At 38.1% G+C, this 21532-nt stretch overlaps 1 protein-coding gene across 8 annotated transcripts; it reads left to right on the top strand.

Moving 5' to 3' along the window:
• Positions 1–1485: 1485 nt before the first annotated feature.
• LOC128860664 (uncharacterized) lies at positions 1486–16062 on the top strand. 8 transcript variants are annotated; one of them, XM_054098315.1, is made up of 5 exons: positions 1498–1896; positions 14579–14762; positions 14914–15020; positions 15172–15332; positions 15422–16062. In XM_054098315.1, exons 2-5 carry the CDS (start codon positions 14741–14743, stop codon positions 15657–15659), a joined length of 528 nt encoding a protein of 175 aa, XP_053954290.1. In that variant the 5' UTR covers positions 1498–1896; positions 14579–14740; the 3' UTR covers positions 15660–16062. The 8 variants fall into 8 exon arrangements, with proteins under 8 accessions (XP_053954294.1, XP_053954290.1, XP_053954289.1 ...); XM_054098314.1 differs by having other exon boundaries at positions 1498–2016; positions 14675–14762; XM_054098313.1 differs by having other exon boundaries at positions 1498–2016.
• The last annotated feature ends 5470 nt before the right edge of the window (positions 16063–21532 follow it).

Raw genomic sequence — 21532 nt, 5'->3', positions numbered from 1 at the left:
ACGTTCGCTCAGATAGAGCATGCTCACCATAAACTTCCACCAAGATACGATGACTTTCGGCTGCTTTTTTCTTCATATTAAAATAATGAAGAAGAATTCCCCGCAAAAACACATTATTTGGCACGAAATTCGACATTTTCAAGTGTGGTAAAAATATTGTTGTTTACGCTTCAAATAAAAAACTTATACTGACGTTTGTGCCTTACGACAGTAGCTCTCCAATGAATGTTTGGAAATGTGGATCGATGGAATAATAATCAAGTTACGCCATCAATTTTTCATTGTTTAATAAACCAAAGTCAAAAACCAACAAATGCAAATAGTTCATTTATCTATAATTAACATTATTCAACATTGTTTTGAAGTTATTTTAACAAAAATGAAAATTTTTCCCAGTTTATTTTGTAAATGATTTCGAAATGTACTGTTTGTCAACACTGTGTGGTGGGAGAGCAATCATCTGACACGGTTCTAAGGGAATTTTCAAAAACCTTGCGATAAAATCTACGATACTACGATATGGAAGGGAAGTAATTTCTCATTTACATTGGGCTCTCATTAGTTTGATCGCAACAGCTGGCAGGGGACTGCGTTTACGTTGATGACTGTTTGCAGCATAAGAGTTTACAAGGGCTTCAATGCATTCATATCTGCTTAATTGGGTATAATATCAAGAGAAGGGGCAATGGTAACTCGAAATGAGAGTACAAGTGTAATACTGGTTCGAAATCGAATTCGAAATTATAGCATATCGATAGCAGTAACTGTACCAGAGAATGTTAATGAAATTCATTAACATAGTCTGCTAAAACCAGAGAATGTTAATAAAATGAAAAGGCGCAAATGTTACTGTTAAGAATTTGTAGTACAATTGAGATTAGAAAGGTTTGCTGGTAAGAGGTTTTAGAGCATCGATGATATCGACAAAACACTGAGTTTTGCACCACTCAAATATAAAAACACCACAAATCTCTTAGTAAACTTTACTCTAATAATAATAAAGAGGCCTCTCCCACCTGCTTTTTGTAGGTGTAATTTTTTATTTCCAAGATGTCATAGAAGTGAACTTTTTTTGATTGGGTTACAATTGCGAAAATGGAAATGCGCCAAAGTAAAAGAAATGAAGAGCAAGAGTTGGCGTGAGGCAGAAGGAACATTTTTCGTAGCAGTTCAGTGGTTTTCCGTTTTCGTGGAAAGTTTTAACTACAAGTCACTCTTTGACTGTCAAGTCTGACAGCAACAACTGTATTTCTCTGACTGCATCACTGAATGTTAATAAATTTCATTAATATTATCTGCTAAACTACCCAAAGATCTACGAATTCGAACTTGTACTGAGTTCGAAAAGGGCGTACGTGTTTGCGTGCTTGCTCTCTGGCTGGTTACTTTTCGAAATTCGAAAATTTTTCGAATTCGACCAACTAGCTGTTTACTAGGCGCTCACTAGCCGCTTGAGGGCTGCTAACTAGCTTGAGCGTTGGTTGTTTGGACGCCAAAAGTTGTTAACCATTGGCATTCGGTGTTCGCAATTCGAATTGAACGGTACAGTGGGCGCACTAGCGAAGCCATAAAGGGTGTTGAGAGTAAAGAGTAAAGCGGTTTCGGTGTTGAATTTGATTGGGGAAAATTTGTAAATAAATGTAAAACGTGTTAAGGTGTTTGTTTGGAAAGCATTGAATGAGTGGCGGGAAAGGCGTGAGAAAAACAGAGAAATAACGTTGACTTCGTCAATAATACTACACGCGCGAAGAAAGCTACGATATTTTATCAAGTTTTTATAAAAACAAAAAAAAAAAATTTTGCCAAAAGTGATTCTTCAAATAATAAAAAGTGCAGTTTCTAAAATCAACACAGAAATCTATGTTCAGATAAGAAAAAAATCCCGCTGACTAACGAGTACAGCAACTTAAAGCGCAAAACGAAGTCACGCTAATTATAGCGCACTTGTACAACAATAACAACACACACACATTCATTGTGTCCAAGCTGGTCTCGCACCGAAAATTAAAAAAAAATGTGTGTAACTAATATTATTAAAAAAAAACACAAACATTCATTATGTAGTTGGAAGTTTACTAATAATTTGCATAAACGTAACAAGATGCTAATGCATTAAATATATTATATAACCGTTGCCTTAGTCGCCAGTCAGAAAAACCTGTTTTGCTCTGAATTTTCATGAAGGGAATGTGAAAAATTCCACAATTAAATTATTTATTAATGCCTTATAAAGCAGGCTGATCATTTGATAGGGAATACATGAAGAGGAATAAATAAAAATAAATTAAAATAAGTTGAAAGCAAAAACAATGTAATACATTATTTTAATTGAAAAAAAGCCATAAAATAGTTGATAGTAGAAGTTTGTTATTTTAAATTTGCAGTTATTTAGGAGTAGGTATTTTTGAATAAAAATCTTTTTTTACGTTTAAATATAATATTTAAAATTTTATATTTTTCAAATTCTCAGCAATATTTCAGCTTAAAAATAACTTTTGCTTTATGTTTTTTCTTTTAATAGTTTTAATAACTTTAAAATTTCTGTTGCATTGAAATTAGATGCAACATTAAATTTTTTTTTTCATTTTTCTATTGAAAGACTTTTTTACTATTGTATTTTTTTGTAAATACAAAGTATTTAAATTCCAGTTGAAATATTAAATATAAATTACTTTTGAAGGCTCCGCATAAAAAACCAATAATTCTCCTAAAACGGATGTTCTTGTCAAATGAGCATTTAAGGTAGGCACTCATCTCTTCACTCATGTAACATCTCACCGCTAAAACTACCAAGAACAACTGCCCCACCCCAATATTCGATATGTATTTGTATGTCATTCGTGTTTGCATAAGACACAGCTGAAAAGTGTACAAAAGAAATGAAGCAAGCTGCGTTAAATTCATTATGTAAATAATCGAACAAATAAATTTTATAGCTGTTACTCACATATAAATATGTTATAGTGCCTCTACTAACTCTCCACGAAATTTAGTGCCTATCGCAAGCAGTCTCTATTTACGCCCAGTCACAGCGCCAAGTCATCACATCTCAGCACAACTCAGCTTCGAAATATGCTTCTCTGTTTGCCTTATTTGCGTATTTTTGTTGTATCGTAACTCTTTAGCAATAGCATATGCATGTATACGTATGTGTGTGTGTACGCTTGTAAAGCTGTCACAATTTTTCTGTTGCTTCTAAACTTGTTGTTTCTCCACTCAAATTACTACTTAGCATATCTCCATTCAATTTCATTCGTTTCTTTGCTGCTTTGTTATGATTTTGTGTTCGTATTGCAGCGCTGAGTTAATTGGGGTTGATGATTCATAACTGCTGCCGCATTTAATAATTGAACGAAGATTTCCTCAAACAAAAAATTCCACACCTTAGCAATAAAACGAAAATGTGAAAAACAATTAGTAGCCGCCTAGCTGCTACAAGAAAACTTACCAGTACAAACAAAGTTTTGTTCGCCACCTGCCATGCCTCTCACCACCAGGCGATTTTCAACCCTACAAGTTAACTGATACAAATGGTGCTTGTATTTTATTATGCCGTTATCCTTTGTTATTGTTCGTATTTTTTAATGGCGATTCACGTGCTTTGTTATGTGTTTGTTGTTATTGCGTGTCCTTGTTGGGTTGTTCTCGTTCACGTTTCCTGCCACTCTGACACAATTAGGTTAACAGTAAAATAATGACTTTGACATTGAAGTCCAGCCTTTTCTGTTTTATTTGTTTTCATGTTCTTGTCCTGTCTGTCGCTTTTCGCGATTTACTTTACTTTTTCTGCTGAGGGCTGGGTGACTCAAACCTCCTTTTTGCTTTACTACAAATGGCACAGCCCTAGAAGTGAGCCTGTTTCGTTGAAAACTACCATGGAAATTTTATATGAAATGCCTGTTGTTTAAATAACACTGAAAAACTTACAAGCAAAATATCGGGGCAGATGCTCTTTAAAGTTTATATTTTATTTATGTAAATAAAAAACGTTTCTAGTTGCCATAGTGAAAAGATTGTAAATCTGTCGTCCTTGTCTAGTTTAAATATTTTTTCCTTATGTGGCTTGACAATCCTCCCGCAATCTTCCTCTTATATCAGGAACTAAAAAATTATGAATGGATGGGGGATAAAGTATAGATTCCCCACTCTTGGGTGCCAAATACAGGGGTATTTCCCCTAGAACGCTGCCTGAATTAGCAACGCCAAATCGGTTTTTTGTATTTTTTATATGCCATTTAAAGGTTAAACAGTTCAGCGTTTCCGACAGAGTCTTGCGTATAAAAACTCTCTCGGATACCGTATAAAATCACAAACTAACGGCAGAGAACGAAAAACATCTCTTGGCTAAATACCTGGCAGGAGTTATTGGCAGGAACTATCTTATCACTCACCGCTAGATCGGTAATTCCGAACACCATAAATCGAACAAGATTTTAGATGCAATTTTGTTAATCCTCCACCATTTTATCCACATAGGCATAGATATGTATCTCACCAAATACCAAACAATACATACTAAAATTGTATCAACCTTGCAAAAGTGGCTTGCCGCCTTGTTGCTGTTGCCATTGTCATTGTGAAAGTGGGTGGGAAATCGCAATGTGTTTCCACATTTTCTACATTCATGCTCGCTGGGAACTAGGTCTATTAATAGCAAACCACACCCTTCGTAGTGTAATTGGTTTGATAATGGAAGTTGCTCGATTTATTATCATAGCTGAAAGCGCTAATATGATATTATTACGTTATGTACATTAATGTGAATGTATATGTGTATATGTATATGTATATGCATACGAAAACAACAAATGTGCATAAATGGAGTGTCCAATTAACTACCGTCAATTGTGGAATTGCGTAAAGTAATGGGAATTTTATTAAATTAGAAGATATCATCAAACGCAAGTAAAACAAAAAGGGTATTTAATTAAAAAGCAAGCGCAAGAGGTTATATTATAAATTCCTAGGTTAATTAAAGGTAATAATCCGTCTAAAAGTAATACCCCACTTAATTGAATTTGGTGGTTCTTAGAGGCTGGTTTTGAAAATACTCGAAGTATCTAATTGCGATGCCTGGTAAATATTTCCGCAGTTTCATGTTTATAAGTCTTTAAATCATTGGATTATTTTCAGCCCTTCCAGCTAGATGGAATATAAACTCTCTGGGTTCTCGAATAAATGGTATCCAGGAATCAAAAGCTCATTCTTTAAAATGTGGCTCATCCCTATCCTACTCATTCCACAGTCATAGACTCCTAAAGAATAACAGCCATATGTCCAATTCTCCATTGCCTCGTTAGAACTCCAATAAGAAGCGTTGATGTTCATTTTGACAACTGCCGTGAGTTCTGGGTTCTTCGCACATCGAGCGTTGGCCAAAGTGAACGCAATACTCTGCGGGTTTAACCTCAATATCTGAAATAGAAACCGAGAGCATCAACTTTTTTTATGAAGTACGCTTTCTATTAATTTCTATATGCATAGTTTGGCACTGTTATTCCCTTGTAACTCAATTATCGCGTGCCACAAAGTGCATGCCTACATGCATATGTATCTATAAATAAATAATCGCATGGAAACATATCTACAGTATTGTGCACGACTTAAACAACGTTTTTTGCTGAGTTAATAGGACTATGAATAAGTTCGTGCGTTTTTTTTCGAAATTTGAAACTTTATTGACGTAAAATGGTTACAAATTTAATATTCAAAATATTGTCCATCGCTTACTACTACTTTTTCCCATCTTTCTGGCAATTCACGGATTCCCTTTGTGAAAAATTCGGTCGGTTTTGCCGCAATCCACGAATCGATCCATTTTTTGACTTCATCGTAATTACGGAAGTACTGGTCAGCCAGGCCATGTTGCATCGATCGGAAGAGATAGTAATCGGATGGCGCAAGGTCTGGACTATACGGCGGGTGGGGTAGGACATCCCATTTGAGCGTTTCTAAGTATGTTTTGACCACTTGTGCAACATGTGGCCGAGCATTGTCATGTTGCAAAATAACTTTGTCGTGTCTATCGGCGTATTGCGGCCGTTTTTCTCGCAGTGCTCGGCTCAAACGCATCAATTGTCGTCGGTAGACATCCCCCGTAATCGTTTCATTCGGTTTCAGTAGCTCATAATACACAACACCCAGCTGGTCCCACCAGATACACAGCATAACCTTCAGGCCATGAATATTCTGCGCCGACGTCGATGTTGAAGCATGGCCAGGGTATCCATACGTTGCCCGACGTTTTGGATTGTCGTAATGGACCCACTTTTCATCGCCAGTCACAATTCGATGCAAAAAACCCTTTCTTTTGTGCCGTTGAAGCAGTTGTTCGCATGCCATAAAACGGCGTTCAACGTCTCTTGGCTTCAATTCATACGGCACCCAATGGCATACCTTTCGGATCATTCCCATGGCTTTTAAACGTTTGGAAATGGTTGATTGATCAACTCCCAAAGTTTTTGCAACCTCTTCTTGCGTTTGAGCCGGATCTTGATCGAGCAATTCCTCCAATTCGGTATCCATGAACTTTGGCGGCGCACCCTCGCGTTCTTCGTCTTCCAAGCCAAAATCACCACTTTTAAAGCGTGCAAACCACTTCTGGCACGTTCGCTCAGATAGAGCATGCTCACCATAAACTTCCACCAAGATACGATGACTTTCGGCTGCTTTTTTCTTCATATTAAAATAATGAAGAAGAATTCCCCGCAAAAACACATTATTTGGCACGAAATTCGACATTTTCAAGTGTGGTAAAAATATTGTTGTTTACGCTTCAAATAAAAAACTTATACTGACGTTTGTGCCTTACGACAGTAGCTCTCCAATGAATGTTTGGAAATGTGGATCGATGGAATAATAATCAAGTTACGCCATCTGTTGTAAAACCGCACAAACTTATTCATAGTCCTATTATAAATATCAAATTTTTTTCTGAACATTTAAATCTATACTTTAATGTATTCAGAGTCATTTCTGCCCTAAGTCGCAGGCGCTGGAAACATAAACATGGATCAAATGAAATGCAGTACCTCGCTCAGAAATAACTAAAATGTCTGTTAATAATAATTTTGTATCTGTAGTGAACCCAATAGCCGACACTTCGACCAAAAAGACCTTTTATGTCTGTTACTCTAAAAATGCCTGCAAATGCCGGAAACAACTTTTTTGTACTGAATTTATTTGGTGAATGATGCGCGAAAGGTTGTCCACATTTTGTTGATAGAACGCCTGATGTTGCCAGTGTTGGCCGAACTTTTACTTTGCCATCTCACAAAAAGTAGCGGTGCCACAATTATTGAAGGTCTATTGAAAAATGACTGCATAGATTATACACATTACTGTACTATGTGTGGGTATGTAGGTGTGTATTTTTGTAGATATCCTCTGTGTCTCATATTCGTGCATATATATGAATTATAGCACAACCATAAACAAATATTAAATAGAGTAAATTCACGAGCATTGCAATGACCTGCTTGCCAACCCAGCAACCCAACGGACAGCCAACTACTTCTGTTGCTGTTAGCGTCTATTGACCTGCTTCAGCCGCTTGTGGCCTTTTCCATGCTTTTTTACTACTTTGTATATTTTTAACTTGTTTGCTGTTTTGCTCGCATTTTTCTAATTGTTGGCCCCTCTTGCTTTGAATCTCTAAATGCTTGTTGTTATTCGCGCACTACCTTTACCTTTTCCATTTTTTATTGTGGTTCTGCTTATCGCTGCAGCACGTGAATTCGTGGCGTTCACCTAAATGTGGTGTGGCAAGTTTTTGCACTTATTATAAGTGACTTTTGTGATTTTTTTTATTACCTGCATGCATGTATGTATGTTCGTGCATTAGACTTGCGAAAACTGGTTTGCCGCAATTGCAAGTGTGGCTATGCTTTTCTCACCGCTCTTAGTTCAGTTTCTCAGTAGCTATAATCTTGGGATGTATTGCAATGTTGCAACAAATTTTTGCTGACATGCCTTTCTAGCAATGCGATTTTTTAATTGTCTGCTCATTCGTCGTGTGTGCATATATACATGCATACATACATATGTATACGGGCGCATAAAAGCATACATACATAGAGACAGGAAATTGAAGCAATTATTCACACGCATTCAGGTTACATAAAATGTGTTGTAGTGAAGCTTTTCAGAAAAATGGCAATAAAAAGCAGTACAAATAGTAGAGGTGCCATTTCGGAGATTTGTGGGAGAACTTGAAGCAGTAATTTGCTTTTAGTTAGAATTTCGTTGGATTTTTTCTTAGAGCTAAATATTTCTACATGGTGATTTCTCCTTTACCACCCTTATTTATATTTTCTTGTATTTTTTATTTACATATTTACTCTCCTGTAAAGCAGAAATGCCGACATTTACTTAAAAGTTGGCTTCTGAAAATTGTAGTAGACTATATACGAAAGCTGCACAAGATTTTTCATAGGCAATTTTTCTTAAAAAATGTCTCAGCATTTTTATTCCACGGCGTTTTTGGCGATGATAGGAAACTGGTAACTATTACTCTGATTTTCGAAAGCGGTAAAAATTGTCGCATATTTTTTGATGCCCTTTGCCATCTCGTAAGCGTAACCAAAGGTAAAACTAAACCTTTTACACTCCTACGGCAGTCGGTTCTACGTTGCCGGGATGACCCCTATTTATATCTGACAAGGGATTGTCACTACAGCAGCATTTCCGGTACAAGCATGGGGAATTTTTATGTTGCTACAACAATAGCAACAACATAAAACGTATTTTACAACTCAGAATTTAATTTTAGCAAAGTCACTTGTAGCCTACAGATTCCAACTTAGCAATTTTCAGTGCATACCTTTGATGGAATTTGCATCTGATCTGCAAGTTGACTACATTTACAAGAATCGAGAAAGTGTGTTCTAAAATTTTATGCAGCTGAGAGCCTATTTGGCCTAAATAAAAAATTACTGTAATATTTTGGATAAATAACAACAGCAACATTAATAAAATCATCATCGACAGTTTATTTCTTACATACTGCGATGGCCAATAACCGATACTAATACGTCTATGGAGAGCTGGTTTCATGTGCTATTGAACATATAGTATGTCTGCTTTACTTAATCAGTCACGATTTGTTTCTGGAAGGCACCAGAGCCAAAAAACAATTTGATTTTATGCAAAAATTCGAAAAACTCATCTTCAAGCAATAGCAAACATTTCTGCTCGAAAACTCGTCTCAAAACTCGTCTCAGGCAAATGAAAGAATAGTGTCCGTTTACCCAAACTCAGAAAGGATCTGCGAATTTATATTTCAGGCCGTATATATATAATCAGTACCCTGTCTGATAGTAGCAACTAAAAGAGAGGGAGAGTCTTATCATGCATGCCCAAGCAGTATTTTCTCTCACAAACTCAGTTATCGTAGTCTATAAGTGGACACTGAAACTACCTGTATTTCATTAAAATGACGCGAAAATTGTCAACGTTTAAGGGGTTATATGCCTTGTGGTCCGGTGAAATTAGCGAAAGTTGGGTTTTTTTTAAAGATATGTAGCAATAATTTCATTGTATAAAAGTTTTTATTATTGGATATTACAATGTTTAAAGAAAAAAAAAGGCTTTGTTTGTGTAAAAATATTTAAAAATGGCGGAGTTATGGCGTTTTCCCCCAAGACCCTTTTTTTGGAAGAGGCTTGCGGTGGACGCGATTCAAGTCCACCAAGTCAACTGAAATCAAAAAATCGAAAAGATTTCATTAGTATAGGGTTATATCTTCTTAGTGAACGATCAATATATTAAATATTTTGATTTTTGTGAAAATAGGAACATGTTTTTAAAAAATTCCACTTCTACAGTTCTAAAATTGGCATTAAAAAATTCATATCTGCAAAATAAAAATTTATACATAAAAAGTTGATCGTTCACTAAGAGGCGACATCAATTACAAACAATTTAAAAAAAAAATTATAAAAATCGGTTGAATACTTTTTTTGCAATCGCGTCCACCGCAAAAGCATTTTTGGAAAAACACGTTTTTGAGATAATCGCGTTTAAAGTTTCAAGCGCCGCATGAGGCCGTACGCTCAGGACGTGACGACGCACAATTTAAAACGCTGTAACTTTCGATCTATTGCTCAGATCTCTATGAAATTTTTGGAAAATGTTCTCAAGGGATTGTACTTTACGATAAAGAAATAAAATTTATTTTGATTTTTTTGAAAAACACAAGGTATATAACCCCTTAAATGACTTTCTCAAGCTGTACCCACACCTCTCTGCTACGCACAGCTTCAAATTTTGGAAACAAAAGACTTAGGCAACAAACTCGCACTACTACTCACATTAAATTTGAATTCCCCAAATATCTCTAGCCAAATAAGGCGACTCACGTGCGATGTAGTGCACAGTTTAACCATAAAAGATTCTTACCAAAATGGCTCCAATAACAAACACTTTGACGCCCGTTTATTATGCTAGTCTCGTCGATTTGTATGCAGCTATTGATAGACAGCAAGAAGCGCATAGGCTCGGCAGTGTCTAAATTTACTGTAAAAAAATTAAAATTGTGTTTGGTACAAAAATTCAATAGTTTGTGAGCGCTCTGCCTACACGTATGAACGATTTGACCAAATTCTCGAATATTTTCATGTTTGTAAGCACGTTTGTACGACTCGACGTAAGCTCGCCTAAGTGTTACAAGTCATTGGCCTGGTTATATGGCTTCACAGCGCACTTTGTTGGGCAATTGAATGGTAATTGAGGCCTAAACGGTAGATATGGTGGCGCTGGAATGCTTTTGGAATGAATATTACATCTTTAAATAGTTTACAAGACATTATTGTGTTATTATTTAAACAGAAATTTTAAACTAAAACCTTTCAAATGCATTTGTCTTTAACTTCGAAATAAAATTTATGCGCATTTTCTAAAAAATCTCAAGCTTCGCTTCTGTAGGGCGTCAAAAACAGGTGTGGCATGCGGTAAAGATTTTCTGTTTGCTTCGCATAAATACATACACTCATATGTATGTGCATGCTCACATTTCTCCAGTATCCCGAATGATAAACCTCATTTTCGAATGCGAAGGTGCATAACTTCGAAATCTCAGCAACTGAAAAATACGCACCTACGTCACTCTCCGTTGTATTGGGCCGTCTGCGTTTTACTCTCACTGTAGACTCTGCATTTTTTCTCACATTCCTGCGCTCTCTGCGACTTTTCTTAGCGCTCATTCGTATGCCTGTGGTTTGTTTACATTTTTTATTTACCAACAAATTCGAAATGGGCAAGAAACTCGTTTGGCACCTTTGGCCATAACAAAACAAACAATTCCATGGTTTGCTTTCTATTTTGGACACTTTTTTCGTGAGTTTTATGACCCGTTTTGTGCGGCACGCCAAGTTTTGTCGTCATCGTTAATTTCGTTCAATCAACTGCAAATGCAATAAGCATAAAGAGGAAAAGTTAAATATTTTTGTAATCATATACTTTTAAAGTATTTTTGGGAAAACTCGCCCTAGAAAGTTTATTTATTAAATTTTTGTACGGCTCGAAACGGAAGCGCGCGAGCATTGTGGGGAGTAGCCGTAGACCGTAATGAATGTCATTTTTATGAGCTTTTCGCTGGCGTGAATTCTAATTTAATAATTTTTGGTCCATAGTTTTTTCTCTTTTTATTTTCCATTAAAATTAATTTATGTAATGTACGCAAGCATGGAAGTGGTCCTAAAGTGTTGAACTTGGCTATGGGCCTACATTTAATAGCTAGCAAAATCACGGCCAGAAATAGTAGAAGTTTTTTGTTATTACATTCGTTCATTTTTTTTTTATTGTGTTATTGTTACAACAAGCAGTTGCGCGAATGGGTCGAGCGTAAAGCGATTGCTATCACGCATAATAAAATGACCCAAATCGAGTGAGTGTGCAGTCCGAGTGTTACCCTTTTAACCAAATATTTACATAGAGACTTATTATGCAATTTACTAAAGCTGGTTTGGGTGATATGACTTAAAACAATACTTGTGTTTGTAATAGTAAGAATATTCTAAGGGGTGTCCCAAACTTCAAGCGAGATTTGTTTTAAATAGAAAACAAAGTTTTTTTGAGATTATATTTTCTTTATTTGCGCTTAAAGTAGAAAGTAGAAAGAACAGTAATATTTTTCGAATAGTATACTAGGAAAATTACTGCCACTTCCCAATTTCGGGCACATGCGCATGTCAACGGGCTTACGAACTTCTGAAAATCTTAGAAATTTATGGCAAAAGTACTTGGCCAGCGCTTGATGAAGCACTCTATTTTCGGTATAGCCTTGGTGGCTTAGATTTTTCCAAACTTTCCTTTCACCGATTAAAACGCGTTCCCCGTTGTAGTTTTTTGACTCTATCAAACAGAAAAAACTCGCAGGAAGCCAAATCAGGTGAAATCGATGGATGTTGGATGTTATTCTTTCGTTCTTGGTGAAAAATTCACGGATACTGATGGCACTGTGCGACGATGTGTTCTATCCACGAGTTGTTTTGCCACAAATCTTTTCTCGTTTGCTGAATCGCTTCACGTAAACGTCTCATAACGCCCAAAAAATAGTCTATTTCAACTATCTGACCTTCTAGGAAAAATTCGTGTAACCCATAAAAACTGTGAATATACCTTTTTTTGACAAAACACGATGTGGTTGTTTATTGGCGCCACTTACTGTTGCGCCGCTGCGGTTGACAATGCTGCGAAGTCAATGTGAGCCAAGTCATTGCTCAAATTTAACCGAATAGTAAGTAGACCCCCAGATCAATAGAGGTTTATATACAGTCCTATGCTATACATGATGGCATATATAAAGAAAAATATTAATAAAAAAAAAAATGAAAATAACTTCGAATCGCCCTAATTGGAGAACCCTATCTATACACTTTTAATTCTAGCAGAGTGGACGTCGATTTTAGTACATAAATCAAGGTAAACCAGTTAGAAAAATATTTCCTCTTTAAACAAATAAAAATAGCAGCGAAAGTACTACCAATATAATTTTTCCCACCCTCTCACGCGAGTTAAACAATTGTCTAAGGTCTAGCCATTGTTGCCTATGGGACATTGCCAGACACTGACTGATGGGGCATAGGCAATGTCGCGTGCAAACATGCTGGCATACTTTCTCGTGCGTGTATGGGCGAATATTTTTACTTGATCAGAAGAGGCGGTGGCTGCACACACACACAATAAACTTTTCCCAAATGCGTGTGAAGAAACACGCATATATGGGCGTATGCCACATTTGTATAAAAAAGCAAAAACAAAAACGTTACTGTTTTTTCCATCGAAATAATAACATTCAGAATATTTTAAGACTTTTGCCAAAATATTGCGGAAAAATACTAAAATTTACGTGAGCTGGACCAGTTTTGCTGAATTTGTCTTTTTACATAATTATGTGTGACCTTGACAATTTGCTGTTGTTGTTTTTGTAGCAACCAGTGTGGTGTAGTCTCTGATCGTAATCATATAATTTATCTAACGATAGGCCCAGGAAGCAGGCTGTTTCGATGGGCTGGGTCCAGAAGAAGAGGGCTATTATGGGGAGTGGATTTAAAAGGTCATGTGAATAGGTGGATAGTACATGCGGTGTATCCTCACTTGCCGGACATATATTGAGAATGTCGGGGTCGATTCTGGATAGGTTGGAGTTTAACTTGCAACAATATCCAGGCCGTAATCGAGCTTTGAGTTACCAGACCAAAGTTAGGTGGGTCTTACGAAGCATCTGAAGCTCTTCGTATGCAACAGGTGGGGGTCAGTAGTTGCAGTTATGTTTGATCCTGGAACTCGTCGGTGTGGCTCAGATTCCAGCAAATATCTGTAATTGCTTGCTCAGCATTCAGCTGTGCTCCATGGTGTTATTAGGTGGTAAAGAAATGCAGGAATTCATTAGCTGCCATTAGTCAGCATTTTTTTCAGAAATCCATAATTGCTAATTATTGTCGCACAGGCAGGGCCCAAGAATAGAATAGACTAGAATAATGATTGCGCCTTTCGAATTCGCCGTGTCTTATTTGGCCCACCCTGTATTTCCCGACTTAGTAACTTCCCAAGTTTTTTAGACTTGACAAGCTTTATCGGCCAAAGCTAAACGTCATTTATGCGCACATTTTAAAAACCTCGATTCTACAAGTTCACTATGTTGCATCACGAATCAGTATAAACTATTTGACCTTCGCTGGATGTTTTGCTAAAAAACTGAATGCTTTAATAAGAGAAATATGTGTGAATGCATGTAAATATGTTTTATGTGTACTTTTGGGAAAAATGCCATCATTAAATGCTTGAGCGCATTTTCAAAACGATGTGTCGAATTGTTGATCAAACGGCAGCTGACAGCGAGCATTTGGTATGGCGTCATAGCAAAAAACATAAATTTAGCAGTCAGAAAAAGTCAAACAATCAGTTCATCTGTTCTACTAATGTATTATAAATGTAAAACTAAATAACTGAATTATTATTACTTATGTTTTTGTTTTATGTCTTTTTTTTGATAATAATAAATGCGCTGCTAATCTCATTAATTACTAACTTTGTGGCTATGAAATTTCATTTGTTCGCATACAACTCTTTCATCCAGAATATTTCCATACCGATCGATGAGCAATCGTTTTGCGCAAAAATAGACGATTGCTTTGTGTTGCTGCATTTTGAGTTCAAGGTATTTTATTTAAAGTGCCCGCCTACTTGCGCCACAGAAAGGCATTCAATTGTAACGAAGAAACTTAAAACATCTGTCAGAATGAGCTATCTTCGTTCCGTAGGTAAAATGAAATGTACATAAAAAAGAGCTTTCGATTATTGTATGACCCCATTATTTTCAATTGCCTCACCATAATAGTATATTTTCCAAAACCATTTAATAACATTGGGAAGTCAATTAATTGTCACTTTTTTTATATTATTCTTTGACAGAAATCTCACGCGTAGAGATGACGCCAGCGGAGGACTCCACCTACACAACCAGTACTGGGTCGAAGCGTGCCAGCTATTCTTTGATAGGCATTAAAGTTCTTGAATTAGTAAGTTACAATTGCAAATACTCGTACATATACGCATGTGCCTGTGTGCGCTGGCAAGCAATTAAGTCTTATGTCTACACATTAACTTAATCCAATTAAACTTAAAAACAACTCCAAAAGTAACACGCAATCAACCGTTTTGTCGTTGCAGGCACTTGTTATCGTCTGCATCGGCCTCATCGATGAGCCATCCACTCACTCACATCTGCGCGTCTTCATAACGCCGCGCGTCGTCGCGCTGTGCTATGTAACCTTTGGCAGTCTCCTCATTTATTCGTCAATTTATTTAATTATGGCATTGTTCGGCGATATGTGCGTATGCCCGTAAAGATGCTTCCCCTTTTTGTATAAATTAATCAAGTTTTTACTTTTTATTCCCTTTCTTTCACTTTCGCTCACAGCACTCCCTGGCGCACTGCGACTTTGTGGTCTTTCGTGGGTTTCATACTCCTCATTGTCACGACGGCGCTACTCTTCCGCGATTGGTCGACTACAAAAGAACGCAATTATTGGCACCCGAATATGCAACGTCTTGACCTCGTGCTGGCCGCTGCTTCGGTGGCGTTGGTAAGCACACTTATCTATTTGGTCGATTTGTTGGCCACAATACGTTTTGGCATTAGTGGTGAGTTGGAATAATCGAGCGAATATGATCGATTGCATGGAATTTCGATTGGATGGAAGATGTATCGACTTCTGGCAGAAGATCACCTTAATGCTGTAATATTTACAGAAAAACGAGTATAATTTGTTTATAATATATTTTATTAATAATTTCTACGGCAAATAACTGCAATCATTTTATATTCAATGTTAGTGTTAAGTTCAATGTAATTTTTTACGTACACATATACACTTACATACAGACATAATTGTATTGTTAAGGGCAACCGAATATTTAATATGCCATGGTGAAGTTTTTTCTTTGAAATGTACAAAAAATGCAATTATTAATATCGAATAAGAGTGACATATACTTACAAACTAAGTGCAAAATTGAATAAATAACTTTTTCAATACTACGATAACCAATAAGCGTTTTTTATGTTGTAGCAAACTATTAAACTACTACCCTGTGATCGGGTGGTCAGCTGATCACGTCGACAAATCTTTGAAATATTAGCCAACATCTTAACTAGGCCCAAAAAATTACGGTCGGAATACCAAGAAATAAATTCATATTTACGCGGTTCAAATTTAGCTGCACGTCATCGACCTTAACCCTTCGTTAGGCACGTGGATTTTTGTAACGTGGTTAGGCACGTGGTCTACAATCGTAGACCATTTTAATATTATGACTAAAAGTGTTATTCATTTGAGTTTCTCAATAATACTTCATAAGTATATTCTGTGATTTAATGTGAGGAATATAAACTAATATTTTCACTAAAATATTTGTGTATCTTCTGTAAATTCAATAAAAACGTGAATGTATATGTTTTTTAGCATTTATTGCAATTCATAAAAGTTTTTTCTTATAACTAATGGACGATTTACAAAAGAGTTTTTATTATTCGTAAAACTTAAAATAAAAATATGTAAAATTCAATTCTTTAAATAAAAAAATAAAAGTTCAGTACAAAACTTATATGTTATGGTTTCTGAAAACTGCTTATATTTCCTCACTGAGACATTCCGTGCAACTTTCCCTCATATGATTTTTGCAAGGAAATCTGCCGCATTTAGTACACGACTTTCGGGATGATTTGTTCATATTGCGAGGGCAAATATGACAACGTCCGACATAGTTACTTGGTGATTGAGTGGGTTGTGGTGCAATGCTTAGGATGCCAAGAAGGTTGTGGGCTCGCTGCCTCATTTCCATGGGTAGTCGAGGATTCTTTGATCTAACTTCAATTTGTGGTCGAATGAGCTCCCAAGCGCATTTTTCAAGAAAATCACTTGGTTTTTTTCATCATTTGTTTGCTCATCTATTGCGTTATCATGGTGCATAGATGATATCAGGATCACTGACCGGTTTTATTGGAGACACTAGTATACAATTTTCTTGGAAACCAAAAATACTTGACTTTTCTTTACGATTCTTCCTGGGAAAGAATTCTTTGGGACCTTCGCGTTTATTTTTTCTCACAGTTCCCAAATATGTAAGCTTTTTCTTTAGCATCCATAGCACTTTCTTCACTACTTGATAGTTTGGAGAGCGGATTTTTGCTGCTTTCCAATCGTTTTTTTTTTTGGAATCAGACATAATATTATCTGAAACTAATTAAATTAGCACACTCTTGTAAAAAAATATAAGCAAAACTTAACTGAACTCAATTCAAATATTTAATATATCAAGTAATATTGCCGCAAGAATAAATGATATGATAAAATTTACAACTGTACGTCAAACCCGCACTGAATGCACTAATTGGATAAAGAGATTAATTATAAACAGCTATTAAAAAGCTTAGGTAATTTAAGAGACAAATTTAAGGAGTTGCACGACTTTGAAAAGACGTGGTCTACCATTGTAGACCACGTGCCTAATGAAGGGTTAACACCTTCCTTCGACCATCCCGCTTGATCCACTAGGTCCATATCGTGAAGCAAGTCACCGAGGCTTTGATATGGAAGTCGAAGGTCTGTTGCAAACTACGCATAAATACAAGAATTTTCACTAGACAGGGCTAGTTTACTGGGGCGGCAGCCCTCATTCCGGTAACGTAGAACCGGCTGTCATGGGAATGTATTACTACACTACGCCGGCGAGATTCAGGACAAAACAAGCAGACACCTACTGGACCAGACGGTGTTTATGTATATAATTGGCGCGTACACCCTTTTTGGGTATTTGGCCGAGCTCCTCCTCCTATTTGTGGTGTGCGTCTTGATGTTGTTCCACAAATGGAGGGACCTACAGTTTCAAGCCGACTCCGAACGGCAGATATTTTTATGAGGAGCTTTTTTATGGCAAAAATACACTCGGAGTTTTGCCATTGCCTGCCGAAGGGAGACCGCTATTAGAAAAATTCCCATTTGCAGATGAAGAGCTCCAGCTCCCCCGTTAAACATAGGTTAAACTCCTACTTATCCAGAATTGACTCCGACATACCAAACATATGTCCGGCATGTGAAGGCGCCCCGCATGATACTAACCACCTTTTCACATGCCCTTTAAAACCCACTCATCTAACACCACTCTCCCTGTGGACCCAATCTGTCGAAACAGCATGTTTCTTGGGCCTACCTTGAGATGAGCCTGACGAAGACGACCGGTGATATACTCCACACTGACGGGGCTTTTCTTACTGCTACAACAACAACAACGAGAATTTGCTGTTCCACAACCCACACTTACATATATGTTTTTTCATTTTTTCAACAAGTGAGAATAGGTGTCGACTTTATTACTATTGCAATTGGTTTTTTGTAGGGTACCGTTCAAGACTTTTAATGCCAGATTTTTAAATTGAACTCTGCTTTCCAGATAAACTAAGTTTATACGCCCAAGTTTTGCAGGTGTAAACTAAATTTAAAAGTTCATCACTATTAAATTGGCAATGAGAAACTGGCCCGTAGTATATAGTGGCGCAAAATTAATCGGAATATATACGCAAATATAATAATCGGAAGATTTATAATTTTTGCAAATCACGCCATGCGTCAATCACATTTGACATTTGTGAACTAGACAGCAGCAGGATACAAACAGACATACTATTGAGCACGTTAGGATTAAAACCTTTATTTTATTTCCTTCACTCAATCATCATAATTTTTTCTTTAGTAAGAAAATCATTAAAAAACGAAAATTGATTATTAATTATATGAGTTGCAGCTTCCCTGTTTAAAATATTATCTGGTCAAGCAATTTTTAGTGCGGTGATTGTCATTTGTGTTTTTCATTGGGGGAGGATCTTTACGTGGCGGGTCCCAAACCCAGCGCACAACCAAATACTCAAGGCCTTCGCCTTCTCACATTACTCGCTTTCCACCGACTCTTCGGAACTTACCCAGATGGTACTTGGGTGAAGTCTGGAAGTTGTGAGCTGCTTGGACCGTATGCAGAAGTATCGTCCTACACTCTCCCAAGTGAATGACGATGAGGGACTTTCTCCACTTGCGTGGGACTTTCTCCACGCAGAGCTACCCCGCATTCTTGAATGCCAACAAGTGCTACTTTGACTGAGTAGGCAATTAAGTTTGCCAGGAAGGAGACTGAATTGGTCTCGGAGACCTCTTACCCGGTCATCGGCATCCCCCTTACTGTTGTTCAAGGTGAATATCACAATTTATTCCTCGGGAAAACGCAGAAATATGGAGCCCCATTTCTTCATGTGCTATTTCGAAAACCCTGACTCAGACGATTACGGTCACTGGGTGCAGCCTGGGGCAGTGCGCCAACCTAAATCCCATTTACCATCCCATCCATTACATCAACAGATCTGCCTAATTTTAGATATCTGGCTGTTGGAGGTCTCATAATAATATCAAATCGGCGCTTTAGTGCTACTTGAGGAGTGCCACAAAGGTACTTCAACCATTCCACCTACCTATCCTATTCTCTCTAAGGAACTAAAAAATTGGAAACTACTTTTCATACAGGCCCTGTTTGGTGTGACACTATTTTTTATATATGAGATTCTAGCGTCCTATGTCCTCCTCATCAAGAGTTATAAATTACAAGATCGTCAAAGGGGACGTGATAACACAACTGTACCTGCACTTTTTCCTAAGTATTCTTACGCTCTTCCAATCAGACGTTATTCAGACAGCATCTATGGTTCAAACGGCAACGAAGTACGTGACCAACATAATCTCAATTTTTATCGTGCCTCCTCAAGAATGATAGAGAAAGGGGTTGAGCCCTCCGAATTCGCCGTGTCGTAAGAATGCATCAGTAAACAAGCAAAAGAAAAAGGAATTACTTGTGTTTGAATAAGAAGAGTAGGCGAAAGCAATGGAAACAACCAAACACAAGAGCGTGACCACCGTTAGGTCCCTGTCGAACCCGACGAAGCAAAACGACAAGGTGGCTATCACCTTCAACGGTTGCACTTCGTCGGACCCGAAGAGATGCGCGAGCTATTTTAGCCGGCTTTTTATACTGCATCCTCCGGTCGACAGAACCAAACTTCGTACTACCAGAAGGCTGCATAAACTGGCGAACGACAGTGCGCCTCTTGCTTTCTTCGGTGATGAGGTCAGGGGGCCATCAACAAATCAAAAACATCAAAAGCCATTGGCCCTGAGGGACTAAACGCGCTGATGCTGAAGCATCTGGGACCTTTGGGAGTAGGATTTCTCACAAGGGTCTTCAATCTGTCCCTGGCCACTCTCATCATCCCTGACAAGTGGTAAGCAGGGAGAGTGGTCCCACTACTGAAACCTGGGAAACCCGCCAACCAAGGGAAATCTTATCGGCCGATAACTCTTCTTTCCCCAGTAGTGAAGACACTTGAAGCCCTCCTACTCCTACTCCCACTCTCCACGAAACACCTGGCCCCAACCCCACATCAGCACGGCTTCCGACGAGTGCATAGCACCACCACTGCATTCACCACCAGCCCGGATAAACCGCCGCCTTAACAAAAAACCCTGCGAGAGGACTGTCCTAGTAGCGTTGGACCTGAAGAAGGCTTTTCGACACAGTCAGCCATTCCACGCTACTAGATGATATTTATCAGTCGACACTCCCGCCGGGGCTGAAGAGGTGGTCCGCAAACTACCTGAGCGGTCGGCACTCGTCAGAGATTTTTCGAGATCAAACATCAAAGCAGAGGAAGATTAAGCAAGGTGTACCGCAGGGTGGTGTCCTTTCTCCCTTGCTGTTCAACTTCTATATCTCGAAGCTCCCCCAACCACCAGCGAGAGTTTCCCTGATCTCATACGCTGACGACTGGCGTCGGGCAATGGCATCGATGGCGTGTGTTCCAAAGTGAACAACTACCTCTCCGACCTTTCTCGCTTTTTCACTGCGAGGAACCTCCAACTTTCCCCCACCAAGTCCACGGCGACCCTCTTTACCACCTGGACAAAGGAGGTCAAGCTGTCCCTTAAGGTTAAAGTCGACGACACACCAATTCCGACTTTAAACAACCCCAAAATTTTGGGTGTAACCTTTGACAGCTTGCTCTCCTTCTCTGCGCACACAACCGCAATTGACACTAAAGTCCAAAATCGCAACAAGGTCCTCAAATCGCTTGTCGGCAGCACTTGGGGCAAAGACAAAGAACTGTTGCTTTCGACATTTAGGGCGATTGGTCGGCCGGTTTTGAACTATGCTGCGCCTGTCTGGTCGCCTGGAACTAGTGACACGCAGTGGATAAAGCTACAGACATGTCAAAACACTGTCATTCGGACAGCGACCGGTTGCCTCCTGATGTCCCCCATTCAACACCTGCATAACGAGGCACAAATGCTCCCAGAAGTGGAGCATAACAAACTGTTCAGCAAGCAGTTCCTGCTTGGATGTTACCGCAGGTTTCACCCCTGCAGACACCTTCTTGAGCCCGAGCCGCCTCCCAGGCACGTCAGGAGACACCTTTTAGACTACGCTGACGAAA

The sequence above is a fragment of the Anastrepha ludens genome, chromosome 4 (genome assembly GCF_028408465.1).
Source record: "Anastrepha ludens isolate Willacy chromosome 4, idAnaLude1.1, whole genome shotgun sequence".
Classification (NCBI taxonomy): Eukaryota; Metazoa; Arthropoda; class Insecta; order Diptera; family Tephritidae; genus Anastrepha; species Anastrepha ludens.
The sequence above is the reverse complement of the archived record's forward strand: the minus strand, read 5'-3'. Positions and strand labels throughout refer to the sequence as shown.

Bases quoted from the DNA above. Each gene is read 5' to 3' on its own strand.
- LOC128860664 (XM_054098315.1), top strand. From the start codon at position 14,741: ATGAGCTATCTTCGTTCCGTAG. The intron at 14,763-14,913 runs GTAAAATGAAAT...ATTCTTTGACAG, and splicing joins GAGCTATCTTCGTTCCGTAG to AAATCTCACGCGTAGAGATG. The intron at 15,021-15,171 runs GTAAGTTACAAT...TTGTCGTTGCAG, and splicing joins GCATTAAAGTTCTTGAATTA to GCACTTGTTATCGTCTGCAT.